The sequence below is a fragment of the Rhincodon typus genome, chromosome 15, assembly GCF_021869965.1.
Source record: "Rhincodon typus isolate 14 chromosome 15, sRhiTyp1.1, whole genome shotgun sequence".
NCBI classification, from domain to species: Eukaryota; Metazoa; Chordata; class Chondrichthyes; order Orectolobiformes; family Rhincodontidae; genus Rhincodon; species Rhincodon typus.
In genome coordinates, this window is record NC_063346.1 from 14,495,837 (window position 1) to 14,514,488 (window position 18,652).

At 42.4% G+C, this 18,652-nt stretch overlaps 2 protein-coding genes across 2 annotated transcripts in view; one reads left to right on the forward strand and one right to left on the reverse strand.

The window, feature by feature from the left end:
• Positions 1-18,652, forward strand: part of gse1b (Gse1 coiled-coil protein b) — a 603,644-nt gene that overhangs the window by 516,416 nt on the left and 68,576 nt on the right. The window lies entirely within an intron of this gene.
• On the reverse strand, positions 121-15,766 carry gins2 (GINS complex subunit 2). The gene is made up of 5 exons (XM_048605665.1): positions 15,737-15,766; positions 14,606-14,720; positions 11,278-11,377; positions 9,069-9,195; positions 121-2,285 (listed from the first exon to the last, which is right to left on the reverse strand). Exons 1-5 carry the CDS (start codon positions 15,764-15,766, stop codon positions 2,160-2,162), a joined length of 498 nt encoding a protein of 165 aa, XP_048461622.1. The 3' UTR covers positions 121-2,159.

Genomic DNA, 18,652 nt, shown 5'->3' on the forward strand with positions numbered 1-18,652 from the left:
TGATTCAGCAGCAAAAAAAAGCAAGCAGAATAATTTTCCTTAGACTAGCAACAAAATTGAAGGTTACTTTTGGGCCAGACCTTTATGAATTACCTATAATGATACTAGAAGCAACATCAGTCCTTCAGGGAGCAGATTTATTGTAAAAATGTTACACTAAAATCATGAAATTGCCACAGGCAGGAATGTTGAAATCTTTGTGAATTACAAAAGTTGCTCCAAATAAACATACAAGTTAAAATGGAAACTGGAGGCCTGCAGTTTAAAACTTTCAAGGCACATCGAGTATCAAACTCCTCTAACTTACACCTTTCTTTGCAACTGAAAAGAGTCAGATTTTCTGCTCTTCTGCAAAGTTTGGGTGGCTTTGACTTGAGTCAAGTTGGTAGATGGATGATGTGAGGCATTCTACTCAAATCCTGACTCCTCAAAGCCTGTCCACCATCTGCAAGACAGGACTGAGATGGAATACTCCCCACTTGCCTGGATGAGTGTTACTCCAACAACACTCAAGAAGCTTGACACCATTCAGGACAAAGCAGCCCACTTTACTGGTACCACATCCACTCCCTTCACCACTGCTGCTACTTAGCATCAATGTGTAGCAATTTCAAGATACACTACAGAAATTCCCCAAAGATCCTTAAGCAGCACTTTCCAAACTCACAACCACTTCCATGGAAAAAGACAAGGACAGCAGATTTGCAGAAACACCACCAGCTGAAGTTTCCTGAAGCCACTCAACAGCCTGACATGGCTGAAAATTGCACTCTTTCACTGTCACTGGGTCAAAATCATGGACTTCTCTCCGATACCATTGTGGATCAATCTATAGCACAGGCTCACTGGTTAGCACTGCTGCCTCAAAGCTCCAGTGACCCAGGCTTGATTCTACCCTCAGGTGATTGTGGAGTTTGCACCATCTCTTGGTGTCTGTGCAGGTTTCCTCTGGGTGCTCTGCTTTCCTCCAGTCAATGATGTGCAGGTTATGTGGACTGGCCAAGCTAAATTGCCTATAAATGTCCATGGATGCATATGTTAGGTGGGCCAGCCATGGTAAATGCAGGGTTACAGGGAAAGTGGGGGTGTGGTTCTGGGTAGGATGATCTACAGCAGGGGGTGGTGTGGACTTGTTGGGCCAAATGTCCTGTTTCTACACTGTAGGGATTCTGATTGTCACAGCAGGTGCACTGCAGCTCACTTCCACTTTCTCAAAGACAACTAGGGATGGGTAATAAATGCTGGCCCAGCCATCAATGCCCATGTCCCACAAATAATTAAAAACAAATTGCCCCACAATCAAATAACTATTCACTGCAAACTTAAAAGGAAGTCAAATGCAAGTAAGTCTGATCCAGTTTCCACGTAAAGTGAATATGGTCAAATATTGAAGGTGCATAGCAGTCCAGGGAACACAGTTCTTGCTAGTTTTCCCTGTACATCGTCCACACTGGTTAACCCTAGCACCTCTTCCCTTTATCATTCTGATCACTAGCTACTGGCTCAGAATAGAGTGGAAATTGAAATAGTGAAGCTGTGTAATGTGCAATGCTCAGAAACTACCTTCACTTCAGATTTATTGAGCCAACAACTATCTGGATTTCTCATACCATTCCCTTCCCACCCCCGTCTTCCAAATTGTCAAAAAATGTGACTAAACAGGTACAAGTGAACAAACAAAACCATTATTTAAATAAAGATGGCAGGTAAGTCTACCATGCAATCAGAAAGTGAGCAAATACAATTAAAGCACTGATTTATATACCAAATCCACTATTCTTGTGTTTTTGTTTAAAAACAGCATCCCCACTACCACTCATTTATATTTTAAACCATATTTAATATAACACATTATTTAGGAAAAATTTAACCTACAGCAAAAGATTGGAAACAAAAAGTTTTGGAAGTCCTTCACTGCTTAGTCAGCACCTGAGAAGAGAAACCTTTGACACAGGAGTGAAAAAGTTGTCAAAGCACTAGTTTTTCACCTTGCAGAGATGTTTCCAGGATCTTAGGTTGCCAGCACACTAATCCCACCCTCCTTCTGTCTCTTCCCTGCTGAACTTGGTTCTGCCTGCGCTTGCACCTGCACCTGCACCTGCTCTTCTCCAAACTTTCCTCTTTTTAAAGAAGAGGATCACCTCCTTGAAGAAAGCAGTTTAATAGTCCTGTGACTGAGCTTTCTCCCCAGGCTGAAGGTTTGCACGGAGACTGTGCAACTGATTCAGTGATTCTGTGAGGAAAGTCCCGATTGTGTTAATCTCCATTAATGTGAGGTTGTCCAGCTGCAGGAGACAGGAGAGAAAGCAAAAATTGAGCAATTATTAAAAATGTTCCCACTGAACCCTTGAAAATCAAAATAAATAAATACACACATCAGCCATCTCCATTTTTCACACTGGGAACCATTCGTACAGCTCAGATGTGCATGCACAGCAATTTTAGTTTCTAACTGAAGCAGTCTCCTGCTTTCCTACAGGAAACTAGTCATTTGTACAATTATTGTAATCCGTGGGCATGTTCCCGTTTGCATCACCTTTCCCTACCTATGCCAAATAGAAAACACAATAGACCCAGACCACGTTAGCAGATTCTTGGGCAGATGACAGATCCTGGCCAAACTAGTAGGTTTTAATGGAGTGTTTTTAAAAAAGGAGAGTGGTGAGCTTTTGAGAGGAATCCCAGGGCACGAACACCGGTGGTGGTGTGATTAAAACAGTGTGCTCAAGAGGCATCTTGGAGGGTTGAGGATTATAGATGTGGAAATTGAGCAGGCTAGGGGCAGTATTTGACAGCAAGGATAAAAATATTAAAGGTGAGGCATTGCTCAACCAAAAAGTGAGTCATAATAGGCCACTGAGCACAGGGGTGGTGGGGTGTCTGGATTTGCTACAAGTTAAGATGCAAGTGGTCGACTTTTGAATGATCTCAAGTTGACAAAGGATGGGACACGGAAAGTCATTCATTCACTCAAGATGCAAGGGAGGCATGGATGATAGTTTCAATAGCAGATAAGCTGAGGCAGGGATATAGTTGGGCAATGTCATAGAGCTGGAAATAGACACTGAGTTTAAGCAATGACATCCCCTCACGAATGGAGGCCTGTGTGGCCTCAGTACTTGACCATGTGGCACAACAACACAGCATAGAGGTAGTGACCAGGAATGCAAGTTTTAAAATAAGAACACACACTGCCTTTGTGCACAGGACGGAGTGAAAGCCAACTCATGATCTCCCCCTCCAGGCTGCAAACTCTACAGATGTAGAACAACAACAGATGGTAGCCTAAACTTGGGGCTTAGGTCAGTGATTCTAAGTGTGGCCTCTCAGGCACTAGGGGCCTCCAGGTGGTCTTTGAACTGATCCAAAATGCAATGCCATAGCAGAGGCCATGAGAGAACAAATAGAAGAGTCTCTCTATTACTCAACATGCCATTTCACAACGAGATCAGTTTCCCTTTGTGGCTCACATTCTCACAAGCATGTGCAACAACCATGCAATTTTAAAAAGGTTATGTCACTGTTGATTTGGTTTGATAAACATAGATATAACGTGAGATATCAAATTTAAAGATTATTATAATATAACACCTGGAACATTTCAAATAAAAGGTGTTTTTTGTTGCATTAAAGATTAGAATGGAAAAACATTTGTATTTTGTTTCTGGCATGAATTAATAATTTACATACATAAGAACCAAGAGCAAGAGAAGGCCATCTGGTCCTTCGAGCCTGCTCTGCTATTCAATAAGGTATTTTCGTGGCCTCAGCTCCACATACACACCTTCTCACTATAACCCTTAATTCCTTGATTTTTTTTTATATAAAAGTAAATCAATCAATCTTAGCAATAAAAACATTGGATGAGGAAGCCTCAACTACTTCACTGGGCAGGAAATTCCACAGATTCATAACCCTTTGGGTATAGAAGTTATTCCTCAATTTAGTCCTAAATTAGCTCCCCCTAATTTTGAGGCTGTGCCCTCTTGTTCTAGTTTCACCCACCAGTGGAAACAACCTCCCTGCTTCTATCTTATCTATTCCTTTCATAACTTTGCATGTTTCTAGAAGATCCCTCCATTCTTCTAAATTCGAATGAATATAATTCCAGTAAGTTACTGTCTCCTCATAAACCGACCCTCTTAACTCTGAAATCAACCTAGTGAATCTCCTCTGCACCCCCTCCAATACCAGTATCTCCTTTCTCAAGTAAGGAGACCAAAACTACACACAGTACTCCAGGTGTGGCCTCCCCAGCACCCTATACAGCTGCAACATAACCTCCCTGCTTTTAAACTCAATCCCTCTGGCAATGAAGGACAAAATTTCATTTGTCTTCTTAATTCCCTGTTGTACCTGCAAATCAACCTTCTACAATTCATGCACGCGAACACACAAGTCCCTCTGCACAGCAGCATGCTGCAATATTTTACCGTTCAAATAATAGTCCTTTTTATGGTTATTCCTACCAAAACGAAGGACTTCACATTTATTAACGTTGCGCTCCATCTGCCAGACCTTCGCCCACTCACTTAATCCATCTACATCCCTCTGCAAACTTTCAGAGTCCTCTGCACACTTTGCTATACCACTCATCTTAATGTCATCTGCAAACTGACACACTACACATGGTCCCTAATTCCAAATCCTCTAAGTTAGTTATAAACAATTGCAGTCCCAGTATTGATCCCTGAGGCACACCACTAGTCACTGTTTGCCAACCAGAAAAAACACTCGTTTATCCCCACTCTTTGCTTCGTTAATTAACCAATCCTCTATCCATGCTAATACATTGCCCATAATGCCATGCACCTTTATCTTTTGCAGCAGCTTTTTGTGCAGCACCTCATCAAATACCTTTTGGAAGTCCAGATACATCACATCTACTGGGTCCCCGTTGTCCACCATGCTCGTAATGTCTTCATAGAATTCCAGCAGATTAGTCAAGCATGACCTGTCTTTCATGAACCCATGCTGCATCCACACACTGGGGCAATTTCTATCTAGATGTCTTGCTATTTCTTCCTTGATGATAGATTCAAGCATTTTCCCCACTACAGAAGTTAAGCTAACCGGCCTACAATTCACCATCTTTTGTCTACCTCCTTTTTTGAACAGTGGCTGTTTTCCCATCTGCTGGAACTGCTCCAGAGTCCAGCAAATTTTGGAAAATTACCACGAGCACATTTGCTAATACTCCCTCCAGCTCTTTTAGTACCCTGGGATGCATTCCATCAGGGCCAGGAGATTAGCTTGCACAACACTACCTCTTTCATGATAATGATTTGTAATAATTTACTCAAAAATGTTTACATTTAGAGGAAAAGCAGCCAAGTTTTTATCATTTTCACATGATGAGGCTCATGGGGTCTTTTCCCCAGTTTAAGTAGCCAGTGGATCTGCCTCCCCTTGTACTATCCATGTGTCTCAAGGATCGATCTACCTCTGCCTTAAAGATATTCAGGTGACCCACCTTCACTGCTCTCTGGAGAAACTAAACAAGCGTTCTATAGTCTCAAGATCCTGAACAAAAAAATTCTCCTTGTCACCTTAAAAGGGAATCTCCTTATTTTTAAACAGTGTGGAAAAAAAAAAAAAAAATCAGACAGCCAGTAATCCTGGCTATAATGCACAGGTATACAGGACATTAACACGCAGAATCAGTGCAAGACCTCACACAATACAAACCTTAAATCCACCCTCCCCCATCATTTATTGTTAACCCATTTTATTCTCAAACAGGTTCAATGCCAGCATTGCAATGATGCTCAGAATGTCTGGACCTGTACATACACACGCGCACACACACACTGTACACTTTGGTGCTACTGAAACTCAGCAAGCGATGGATTAGCATCAGAGAGCACGAGAGTAGAGACAGGCGTTAACATACAGCCACAGACTGGATACAGTTCAGGAGGAGGCCATTTGGTCCATCATGTCTATGCTGGCTCTCCACAAGAGCAACTCTAGTCCTACTCCAGTCTTGCAAATTCTGCCTCTTCACACAATTATCCAATTTTCTTTTGGAAGCCCCTATCACATGCTCAGGCTATGCATTCATAGATCGCCATTCTGGTTGTTTTGCAGATCACCTCAAAAGTATGTGCCCTTTGGTCCTCGATGCCTCTGCCAATTCTTTTTCCCCCACTGAGGACTGTGCCAATGTCTTCCAGAACTACACACAGATTACCTCCATGGTCCCAAATGGACTCTACTCTTTTCCCAGTTAATCTCTTGCTCTTTACACATATTCTGACCTTCAAAATCTCAGAATCATGCAGGACAGAAGAGGCCATTTGGCCCATCAAGTCTGTACTGCCAAAAATACTTTACTACCTACACTAGTCCCACTTTCTCACGTTAGCCCATAGCCTTGAATGTTATGACACTTCAAGAAGGGAAACAGCTGCTTTCTATTCACCCTGTCCATGACCCTCAAACTTATACACCTCAATCAGGTTCCCTACTCAACCTCTATTCCAAAGAAATGAGAACAGTTTCTCCTGCTCTACTCTGTCCACATCCCTCATGATTCTGAACTTAAACTCTCACCTCAACCTCCCATTCTCCAGGGAGAATAACCCCAGCTCTGCCAATCTACCATACAACTGGTCGGCATGGACTATTTAGACTGAGGAGACTGTTTCCATGCGGTATGGCTTTACAACTGAAGTCTCAGATACAAGGCACTTTTGTTTCAAATTACGGCATCAGGAGCTTGTTGCTAAATCGCTGAAAGTTTCATGAGTAATCAATGAACTCAAATCAAATCGGTTTCTGAGCATTCCTTGAAGACTGGCTTTCACAATCAGTAACACAGAAGAACAGCAACCTCTAGTGGCAGAGGAAATACACAAAAAGGTCCAACTACTTGACAAGTTAATGGAGGGATACTCAGAAGTGATATTTTCAGTTACATAAAAAGAGGCTTCTATTTCTTTTAAAAAGGAACTCAAAACAGGAGGAAATTGTTGCTGGAACCCACCAAGCACTTATGGCCCTGTAAACACCATGCAATATTTTACTTTGCTTCAAGTGCAACTTATTATTGTGGTTGAGGATTAAGATCATATCATACAGGTTCCTCAAACTTTGCCCAATAAAAAAAACAGGCCATAAGTGAAGACGCTGTATTGCGGGAAAGACATAAAAGGCATTCAATGCTTGAAAATAAAAACAGGTTTTAAAACTAGGAAGAGTGGGTGGAATGGCAAAGAGTAAATCCGAATAGTTTGGCAAGTGGGAGGGGGAATACAGGTCACAGAGAGAGAAGAGTCTGGAAACAATTCAGAATCCAAGCCTCAGCATAGTCCTCCTTTCCCTCAGAGGTAAGGCAACCCCACACTTAAGAGCTCTGACCACTTCCTCATATCCCTTCCAGATCCATACTAGGACAAAACTGTCCTCACTCATTTACAACTCCCTAGCGTTTGGCCTTCCAATTACCGTGGCGGTTCTGTGCACCCCCGCCCCCGGATTTGAATCCATTTCCATTTCCTCAAGTCCAGCCATGCAGCCAGTTGGGGAGATGGTGGCATAGTTCTAATGTCACTCAACTACTAATCCAGAGGCACAAGCTCATTCTTTTTTATTCTTCATGTGGGCATCGCTGTCTAGGCTACCATTTATTGCCTGTTCCTAGTTGCCCTTGAGAAATTACTGGTATGCTGCCTTCTTGAACCGCTGCACTACATGCGGTGTAGGTAGACCACAAGGCCATTAAAGAGGGAGTTCAAGGACTTTAAACCCAGCAACACTGAAGGAACGGTGGTATATTTCCAAGTCAGGATGGGGAGTCACTTGGCTGGGAACTTGCGGGTGGTATTCTCATTTATCTGCTGCCCAGGTTCTTCTAAATTGGTCTGGCATTTAGAGTACCAAGTAGCTTTATCCCAGAATATCAATATAGAAGGTTACCAATGTTCTAGAGACTTGGGGTCAAACTCCAGCATGACAACTGGTGGAATTTAAATTCAATACACAAATTTGGAATACAATAAACTACTTGCTTCACTAATTCCCTTTAAATGACACCTGCCATCCTTATCCAGTCTGCCCTACATGCAACTCCAGACCCACAGTATTATGGTTAACTCTTAACTGCCCTCTGAAGTAGCTGATTTGCTCTTAAACAGAGTAGCTCATTAGGGATGGGCAACAAATGCTGGTCATTGCCACATCCCACAAAAAATAAAGTTTTAGGAAGGGCTTCATTTTATCTGTTGAATCAGCAGTTCTTCTGGATTACAGCAAACGTTGGTGAGTCTTCTTCTTGTCTGCTACAACTTGTCCACCAACCAACAATGGAGATGGCTTCTTGTTGCTTTCACCACCTGCTCACATTTCACACCCTGTTCCCAACTGTTCCACACTCGCCTTGACAAGCAAGGAGTTCATGCATAACTTTGGCACAAAGATCGAGGCCACCACTTCAGCGGCCTTGCCAACTTCACCACCCGCACTCCGAGTGCCACAAACCTCCAGAGCTTTGCTGTTGATCCTGGAATTCTTCCCAGCTACTATCTCCTGCTGAACCAGACTGTCTGTAATTTTTAATCAAATACAAGTCAAGCTTCCAAGCCCACAAAGGTCAGTCTACAACACCTACTTCTGTCGTAGCTCATCTGTCGCTGCAATCTTCAAGCCGTGCCTCATCCTGATCAAGAATGAGCAAAATGGGAACCAAGGATACCAATTTGAATTTCTTATACCTAAATCCTTTCACAATCTTGCTCCTCACTTGTTCCACAAATTCTCCAAATTCTGGCCTCTTGTACATCCCATCATCTTTGCAAATCCTTCCTTAAACCCTCCACTCCTTTTCTACACCCTTTTGTTGAAGCTTAATTGATCACTCTTCTGAATCTCTTGGTCTTAGCAGCCTTTATTTTTCCTGACTAAGCCTTTGTGACATCTCAGCAGATGATCTTCTAAGCTAAAAGGAATCTATATACATACAATTATGTGTCAAATTGTAGGTGAAGTGTCAGATTTTCAAGTTGGGATTATGTGGGCATCAAATTTGGGGAATAAAAAAAAAAAAAAAAAAATCAAAATAACCTTACCTTTGCATGCACCTCTTGTTGATTCACAAAATTATCTGCAGATAACCGCAGCTTTGCAATGCGAGTATCCCAAGTATCTTTTACCAAGGTCCGGATTTCGTCAGCTTTGGGAATATTGTCAGAGGCACTGGGGAACAGCAAAAGCACTTAGAACTACTGCACCACTAGACTAGGAAATACATCATGTGACATTTTAGCTTTTCTGAAAAAAAAAAAGATATTTTGGGTTGTGGTTGCGATTTTCAATCCTGTTCTTGTGCTTTCCTTTGACTCTTAATGTTTGATACACAATTTAGGACACGGTCACCAGTACATCTTTTAAATCACTGTACTTTCTACCTACACTGCAATAAACCACACTGCACGAACAGATCATACAGGACTTAATGACAGACTTGTCTTCCTTCCTCCTTAAACTTAAAATTTACAGCCAGTAACAAGACTCCGACCAACCGGTTCGCTTTTTGTGCTCCAAAGGAGCTTCCTCCTCCAACTGTACTTCCCTTCATCATGTCAGCATAGCCTTCTATTTCCATCTCTCTCCTGTGTATAAATCACACCTTTCTTTAAGTGCATCTATGGCATTTGTCTCAAACCCACTTCCAAAAATGGTAGTGAGTTCTACATTCTAACCAGTCTTTGATAAAGAAATTCCTCTTGTAGTCCACATTGGATTGATTAAAGACTATCGCATAACGATGGCCATTTGTTTTGTCATAACTATTTCATAAAATGCTCAGTTCATTTTAAAGCTGCTGCATGGTGCATGGGAGCCGTATTCTAAATAGACATCAGTGCCTGAAAAGCATACATGGGAGTTTCTAAGTCATTTGCAATTGAAATCATTGAGTTGTCATTGCTTTCACAGATGTACAAAGAATGGCTACCTTCCTAAAAGTAATTTGTAAAATAAAGTATGCGTGGAACATTAATCATGGGGGAAAGAGGGTGGCATAATGGTAACGTCACTGGATTAGTAACCAGAGCCCCAGGCTAATGATCTGGGGGAAAATGGGTTTAAATTATACCAATACAGATGGTAAAATTAGAATTCAATAAAAATCAGGGATTATAAGCTAGTCTAATGATGACCATGTAACCATTGTTGATTGCCATAAGAACCCATCTGGTTCACTAATGTCCTTCAGGAAAGGAAATCTGCCATCCTTACCTGGTCTGGTCTGGTCTACATATGACTCCAGAGCTACAGCAATGGCTTACCAAGCCATACAATTCAATGGCAATTAGCGACGGGCAACAAATGCTGGCCTTGCCAGCAGCACCCACATTCATACAAGAATAAATAAAGAAAAAAAACACATCAATCTCCTAAGCAAGAATATGCTTAGATAAAAATGAAGACCGAGACTTCAAAGCTGCACAGTAATAAAGCAAAGGTTCAGTATTCATCCTCTCCAATCTGCCTAATTGGAGTTGAAATGCTCCTGTTCCTTCGTCAATGCAGCTTCAAGTTGACCATTGCAAGACACGCACAATGTCTCCTTGTTTTCCCTTTTAGTTTGGATAGGGTTCCGGGGAAATGAGGAGGTAACAGCTATCTGATCTAAACCCGGAGTCCCTGCTGACATCATCACCAAGGGATATGGCCAAATCCAAGTGTCAACTCGCGTCCTATAGATTTGATGCAAAGTGAAAGCCAACTTGGTCAACAAACAAGAAAAAGTTCCTCAAATTTTGATGGATATCAAAAACAAAGACTTTTACTGTTCCAGCTGCTGTTCATAATTTTAATCTATGAATCAGAACAGGAACCAGCTTATATCACTAACAATGGCAACATTCAAGGTGGCCATGGTAACAAGTTCATCCTCACTCAGTACTGTCCTCAGTCAGCAGTGTGGTACCACAATGGGCTCGGAGAGAATTATAAGTGGTTTCAGTTACAATTCTATCAGCATGCTTGCATACATTTCTCTTTGCACATACATGTTACTCTTATGCTTTTGCGTCTGTGCAAATATGTGTGCATGCATGAGGACAGATACCACTGATTGCACCAGAATGGTTTGGACCGCAACCCATCACAAACAACTTGCCAATTCTCACTGCAAAGGCTGACACTCTGGGTAAGGGTCAATGGGAAGAAGCATCAACCACTAAACAAAATGCAAACATTGACCTAAGACATTCAGAAGAAGGATTCAAAATAAGTACCATTATGTGTTTTCTAGGTATAGGAAGAACTTACTGATTCAACAGCAACTTAGTCAGTTCCATGTAATGTGGGTTGGGCATCGGAGTGAAGGTTTCTTCTTTACGCTCCTGTTCCTTGATTTGTTCAAGTTTGTCTGAAAAATAACAAAATGGTTATACATTTGATCTGATTTGGTTGATTGCCATATATGCTTAAGTACAGTGAAAAGCTTTGTTTGCGAACAGTACAGGCACATCATAGTCAGCAAGGACATACAGATCATAGGAGTGAAAAAGAAACTTGGACAGAGTAAGGCATGCAGGTTACAACTCATAGAACTTGCGCTAGACAAAATCAAAATTAACAAGGTCAGCATTATTTGAAGTTAGAGAGTCCATTCATCAGTCTAATAACGGCAGGAAAGACGTGATGCATGTGTTCAAGCTTCTGTATCTTCTGCCTGACGGAAGAGGTTGTAGGAGAGCATTACTGGGGTGGGATGGGTCTTTGGTGATGTTGGCAGCCTTTCCGTGGCAGCGAGATGTGTAAATGGAGTCCGTGGATGGGAGGTTGGCTTTTGTGATGGTCTGGGCTGTGCACACCACCTTCTGTAGTTTGTTGGTTGGTTGTCGGTTATTGTCACTCCTAGGAACTTGATGCTTTCAACCCTCTCAACCTCCGCTCCGTTGATGTAGATTGGGGCGTGTTCGTATTTTCCACCTTTCTCTCTGAAATCAATGCTCAGTTCTTTAGTTTTAATGACATTGAGAGAGGTTGTTATCGTTGCACCACATCATCAAGCCCTCTAGCTCCTTTCTGACACATCGTTGTTTGATATCGGTCCTTCCACGGTGGTGTTGTCAGCAAACTTGTAGATGGGGTTTGTTCAGAATTTGGCTACAGTTGTGGGTGTACAGGGAGTACAGTCAGGAGCTGAGAACGCATCACTGGGGGCTCCAGTGTTGAGGGTTATCGTGGAGGAGGTGCTGTGTCTATCTTCACTGATTGCGGTCTATGGGTTAGGAAGCTGAGGATCCAGTTACAGAGGGTGAGGCCGAGACCTAGATGTCAGAATTTTGAGATCAGTCTGCAGGGGATAATAGTGTTGAAGGCGGAGCTGTAGTCGATAAGCAGGAGTCGGACGTAGTTGTCCCTGTTGTCGAGATGGTCCAGGGTTAGGGAAATGGTGTCTGCTGTGGACCTGTTACGTTGGTAGGCTGTGACAGAGGGAATAGGTGCATCTGGGGAGGTCAGGGCAGGTGACGTCATATCATTGGCATTCTTCTCAAACTGAGTATGGAAAGCATTGAGTGCATCAGGGAGGGATGTGTCTTTACCTGCTATCTTGCTTTGCTTCATTTTGTATCCCATTATGTTGTTTAGGCCTTGCCACAGGCAGCAGGAATCCTCAAGATTAGTTTGGGCCTCTAACTTGGTCCAGAACTGCTTTTTGGTATCTCTGATGACTTTGTGGAGGTCATATCTGGATTTAATGGCAAATACCATTAGCCCTGTCTTAAAGTCCTCAAACATAGCTGATGTGACTGCACAAGTACAATAATAGTCAGCAGTAGCACTCTCATTTGAGATGGAGAATGTTGTAGATTTGGTTTTCAATTCAGAGTCTTTAGCAAAGTCCAGACTGACACTTCTGTGCAATACTGTGAGTGGTTTTGCTATAGGAGGCACCAAACAGAATCCTTTCGGGTGACCGTAATGGATCACATCATACAATTTCAAAAGCACACACAAGAATTCTCCAGCACTTGTGGACAAAATCCACCCCTCAAGGAAGTCTATAAAAATGTGTTGTAGTCACAGCTTTTCTATGGAAATACTGAACTTACATTCCAATACAAGTAAGTCTTTTCTAAAAATAAAAAGGGCCGATGCAGCTTTTTCTCCCACTGTACCGATAAATTCAATGACTATCTGGTAGAGGCCTTTGCAGAGCCAAGGAATATCACAATTATACAGAGTGAGGGAAACATCAAAAACAGAAAGAAAAAGTAGTTTTAAACAAAAAGGGAAGAGACAATGAGAGGCTGATGACCAAAGCCCATGCAGCAAGAGGTCACCTCCCTCAGATATATTTTAAAAAGAAAAGGGTTAAGAGCAAGCTTCAACACTGGTCTGTTTGTTTGTTGCCTGACTAGTGTGCTACGAAGGTCGCAACGTTGAGAACAGCCATTAGAGACTCCTACATTGCAGGTAAAGAAAGAGAAAACACTCTCTCTCATTTAGGAGAGCTGCCAGCCACTAGCCACTGTTGATCGGAATCAAACAGAAGATTTGCAAACAGCCTGCAAAGCTTAGAATCTCAAAATGAACTATTCCACTACTAATGTCAAAGCTACCAGTAACATCCAATCACAACAGCCGCTATGTTCTACTACCCACTCTTCACGAATTATTTCGAATGATTTGGATATCCTTGTTAAGAAACTATTTTTTGGATTCATCTCATATCAAAATTTGTGCTGTCATCGCTTCTCACGTTTAGTAACTAATAAATTCTCTTTGATTGAACAAAGGAGCCTAGTCTTTTAAAAACAAGCTCATTTGGTCTGGGAGAACAGGAACGGCTCTTTTTAAAATTAGTCTTCCTGTGGCCAACTCAGGGGCTGAGTGAATAATGAAGGGGAGCCAATTCATCCCTTCTCATCTGAGATTGTTGATCCAGGGTCTCCTTTCCAGAACTGTAAAAATAAGTTTGTTGGGTTCCCCAATTTATTACTGTACTGAAATCAAACAAATGCTGGAAATCACAGTGCGTCAGGCAGCATCCTTGGAGACAGCAAGCTACATCTTCCTTTGTGCCTTAAGTAGTAACCACTTTTCAAGAAGTTAAAGCATTGGCAGCAGAGCAATGTGGATGTTCTGAAGACATGAAAACTGCTGCTATACAAACAACAGCTTTCCTTCTCAAGGCTGCAGCATTTGAAAAAGAGTGATTCTGGACTGAATGGCATATTGACTCAGCAACATGACAACCACAACCAGCACTTATAAGAAGCAACCTCAATGCACTTTACATTGTTATTGTCAATAGCGGGGCCAACCAATACCAATGGGCAAAGCCTCCCACACCCGTCATTTCACCACAAAAATCGCAATCCTCCAAGAGGCCATGAAGATAGATAAATGGAAAATGCAGCACAAACGGAGGGTACGCTTTCAGCAGAACTCCCTTGGGGAATTATTCCGATAACAGGTGCCAGAACCAGCTGGGGATTGACATCAATTCGGAAACGAGTCACCACCCTCTCACTCACAAACTGAGACACCCCACCAAAACCAAGTACACAGATAAAAACAAACAGCATTGTAAATTACACACTGTACTTTCTTATTTAAATCTCAAACACTCAAAATAACTCACCCACATCCATCCAATCTGGAACTACAATCCTGCACTTCTGTCGCTGTTTCAGATTAATAGCGAGCCACACAGGTACTTCAACTGGAAGCCCTGGATTGAATGGTCCCAAATCTCCCTGTATACAAAAGCCACCAAAAGCAAAACAGAATCATAAGGGCACAGAAGGCAGCATTCAGCCCATCGAGCTCATGTTGGATTGGCTAGAGTTTATGGAAATCAAATTAATGTCAAAAATTTAGCACAACCTGAAGTGGATTAAGCATTTATATATCTTTGCACTACTTTTGGAGCCTTGCAGTATAATTGGCACATTTGTTTGTACAAGAAAAAAATTACTTGTCAAAATAATGAGATATCCATAAAATACTTTGGGGCATTTCAAAGACACAAATTAATACACTGCCTTTATAAAGTAAAAGCATGAAAAAGTAATGTCAACAAAGAAGAAACACCCAAAGGAAGTGGTGGAGGCAGGTATAATTACAACATTTAAAAGGCCTCTGGATGGATATATGAATAGGAAGGGTTTAGGAGGATATGGACCAAATGCTGGCAAATGGAGCTGCATCAGGCGGATGTCTGGTCGGCGCAAATGAGTTGGACCGAAGAGTCTTTTTCGCGTGCTCTATGAATCTATGACATCTCACAGCCTGGAGTGTGGGGGTGGGTAAAAGATATGGAAGGTGGTGTTCAGGTTCCAAAATTATTGAACTTGATATTGAGTGCTGAAGGCTGCAGGGTTGCCAAGTGGAAAATGAGATGCTGTTCTTCCAACTTGCACGAGCCTCCCTGGAGCTCTGCAGCAGACCCAGACAGAAACGTTGCCCAGGAAACAGTATGGTGTATTAAGTGGCTGGGGTAACAGCATCCCATTTTCTGCTTGGGGAGCCTGCAAGCCTTGAGGACTCAATATCGAGTTCAACAATTTTAGAACCTGAACACCTGCTTCACCCACCTCCTCACCCCAGGCTCTGTCATGACATGGGTTGCTTTCAGCCCAGTCTACCCATTTTCACCTACTTGTGGGCCCCATTATCAGCTTTTCTTTCAACCCTGGCTTACCATTACTGACCTCCTTTCCCTCTCTCTGGGCTCTGTCTCCACCAGTCCTCACCTCCTCTAGCCTCTCACCACATACACTATTTTCAGCTTATATGCCATCTTTTGCTAGCTGCTAACAGTTCTGAAGGTTCACCGGACTTGAAACATTAAGTCTGATTTTCTCTCTCTCCACACTTTCAACAGACCTCAGCTGTAAAGATATACATGACAGAAACAGATCCTTTGGTCCAACTGATTCATGCCAATCAGATATTCTAAATTAATCTAGTCCCATTTGCCAGCATTTGGCACCATATCCATCTAAACTCTTCCTATTCTTGTATCCATCCAGATGCCTTTTAAATGCTACAATTGTACCAGCCTCCACCACATCTTCTGACAGTTCATTCCATACATGCACCACCCTCTGCATGAAAAAATTTCCCCTTAGGACCCTTTCAAATATTTCACCTCTCACCTTGACCCTATGCCCTCTAGTTTTGGATTCCCCTACCCTGGGGAAAAGACCTTGACTAGTCACCCTACCAAGCCCCTCATGATTTTATAAACCTCTATAAAAATCACCCCTCAGCCTCTGATGCTCCAGGGAAAACAGCCCCTCCCTGCAGCTCAAAGTCCCCAATCCTGGCAACAATCTTTTAAATCTTTTTGGAACCCTTTCAAGTTTCACAATATCTTGACTATAGCAGGGAGACCAGAACTGACACAGTATTTCAAAAGTGGCCTAACCAATGTCCTGTAGAGCCAGAACATGACCTCCCAACTCCTATACTCAATGCTCTGACCAATGAAGGCAAGTGTACCAAACATTTTCTTCACCACCCTCTCTACCTGTGACTCCACTTTCAAGGAACTATGAACCTGCACCCAAAGGTCTCTTTGTGGGCAACACTCCCCAGATCCTTGCCATTAACTGTATAAGTCCTGCCCTGATTTGCTCTACCAAAATGTAGCATCTCACATTTATGTAAATTAAACTCCATCTACCACTTCTTGGCTCATTGGCCCATCTGATCAAGGTTCCGTTGCTCTCTGAAATAACCTTCTTTGCTGTCCACTACATCACCAATTTTGATGTCATCTGCAAAATCACTAACCATACCTTCTATGTTCACATCCAAGTAATTTTTATACATGACGGAAAGCAGTGGACACAGCACCAATCCTTGCAGTACACCGCTGGTCACAGGCCCGCAGTCTGAAAAGCAATTCTCCACCACCACCCTCTTGTCTCCTACCTTTTATCCAATTTTGTATCCAAATGTTTAGTTCTCCCTGTATTTCACGTGATCCAACCTTGTTAACCAGTCTACCATTCGGAACCTTGTCGAATGGCTTAATAAGTCCATTCAGACAATGTGCATCACACTGCCTTCGTCAAGCCTCTTCGTCACTTCTTCAAAAAACTCAATCAAGTTAGTGAGGCATGATTTCCCATGCACAAAGCCATGTTGACTATCCCTAATTAGTATTTGCCTTTCCAAATACATGTAAATCCCTGTCCCTCAGAATTCCCTCCAACAACTTGCTCACCACTGATGTCAGGCTCACTGGTCTATAATTCCCTGGCTTTTCCTCACCACTTTTCTTAAATAATGGCACCATGGTAGCAACCTCGTCTTCAGGGACCTCACCCGTGGCTATCCGAGATACAAATATCTCAGCAAATGGCCCAGCAATCACTTCCCAAGCTTCCCACAAAGTTTTGGGTACACCTGATCAGGTTCCAGGGATTTATCCACCTTTATGCATTTTAAGACATCTAGCACCTCCTCCTCTGTAATATGGACACTTCAAGATATTGCTATTTATCTCCCCAAGTTGTCTAGCTTCCATATCCTCCTCCACAGTAAACACTGATGCAAAGTACTCATTTAGTATCTCCTGTAGTTTCACACATAGGCGGCCTTGCTGAACTTTAAAGGGCCCTATTCTCTCCCTAGTTACTCTTTTGTCCTTCGTGTATTTGTAGGACCCCTTTGGATAATCCTTAACCCTACTTGCCAAAGCTATCTTATTTCTCCTTTTTGCCCTGATTTCCCTCTTAAGTTTATTCCTACTGCTCTTATATTCATCCAGGGATTCACTCGATCCCTGCGGTCTATACCTGACACAGGCTTCGTTCTTTTCCTTGACCAGAACTTCAATTTCTCTAGTTATCCAGCATTCCCTACACTTACCAGCCTTGCCCTTCACCCTAAGTGGAACATACTGTCGCTGGACTCTCGTTATCTCATTTTTGAAGGCTTCCCACTTTCCAGCCATCCCTTTATCTGCAAATATCCACCTCCAAATTAACTTTTGAAAGTTCTTGCCTAATGCCATCAAAAGTGGCCTTACTCCAATTTAGACCTTCAACTTTTAGATCAGTTCTATCCTTTTCCAGTTCCTAGAAGCCTGGTACTCCACGAAGAAAGCCATCAACAAACACAAAGGACTCGACCCCATATACACTCCATTGCGAAGGAAAACCAGAAGTGAGGTAATCCAGCTCAACGGACTCCAGAGTTTAAAAACCAGGTGGGAAAACACAACGGCGCTTCAGCAGAGACTACACTGTTGATGTTACCCAGCAGGGTAATGAAACGTCTGCAGAACAACAAAGAACCAGCTCGGCAAGCCAACCAACCACAAAATCCACAATCAGAGCAACAAATCTACTCCAAAACCTTAGAGACTAATAGAATTATGATCACTGGCCCTAAAGTAGCTCCCACTGACACCTCAGTCACCTGCCCTGCCCTATTTCCCAAGAGAAGGACTAATTTTTGCTCTTTCTCTAGTAGGTACATCCATATTCTGAAGAAGTAAATTTTCTTGTGCACACTTAACAAATTCCTCTCCAAGCAAGCCCTTAACACTATGGCAGTCCCAGGCTATGTTTGGAGCCTGCTCAGCTTCTCTAGCAATTTCTGGTTTTTGTTTCAGATCTTCAGCATCAGTAGTCCTTTGTTTAATTTTGGGTTTCAAACTTGTCAATTTGCA

Bases quoted from the DNA above. Each gene is read 5' to 3' on its own strand.
- gins2 (XM_048605665.1), bottom strand. From the start codon at position 15,766: ATGGCATATAAGCTGAAAATAGTGTATGTG. The intron at 14,721-15,736 runs GTGAGAGGCTAG...TTTTGTATACAG, and splicing joins AGCTGAAAATAGTGTATGTG to GGAGATTTGGGACCATTCAA. The intron at 11,378-14,605 runs GTGAGTTATTTT...GTTATTTTTCAG, and splicing joins TCCAGATTGGATGGATGTGG to ACAAACTTGAACAAATCAAG.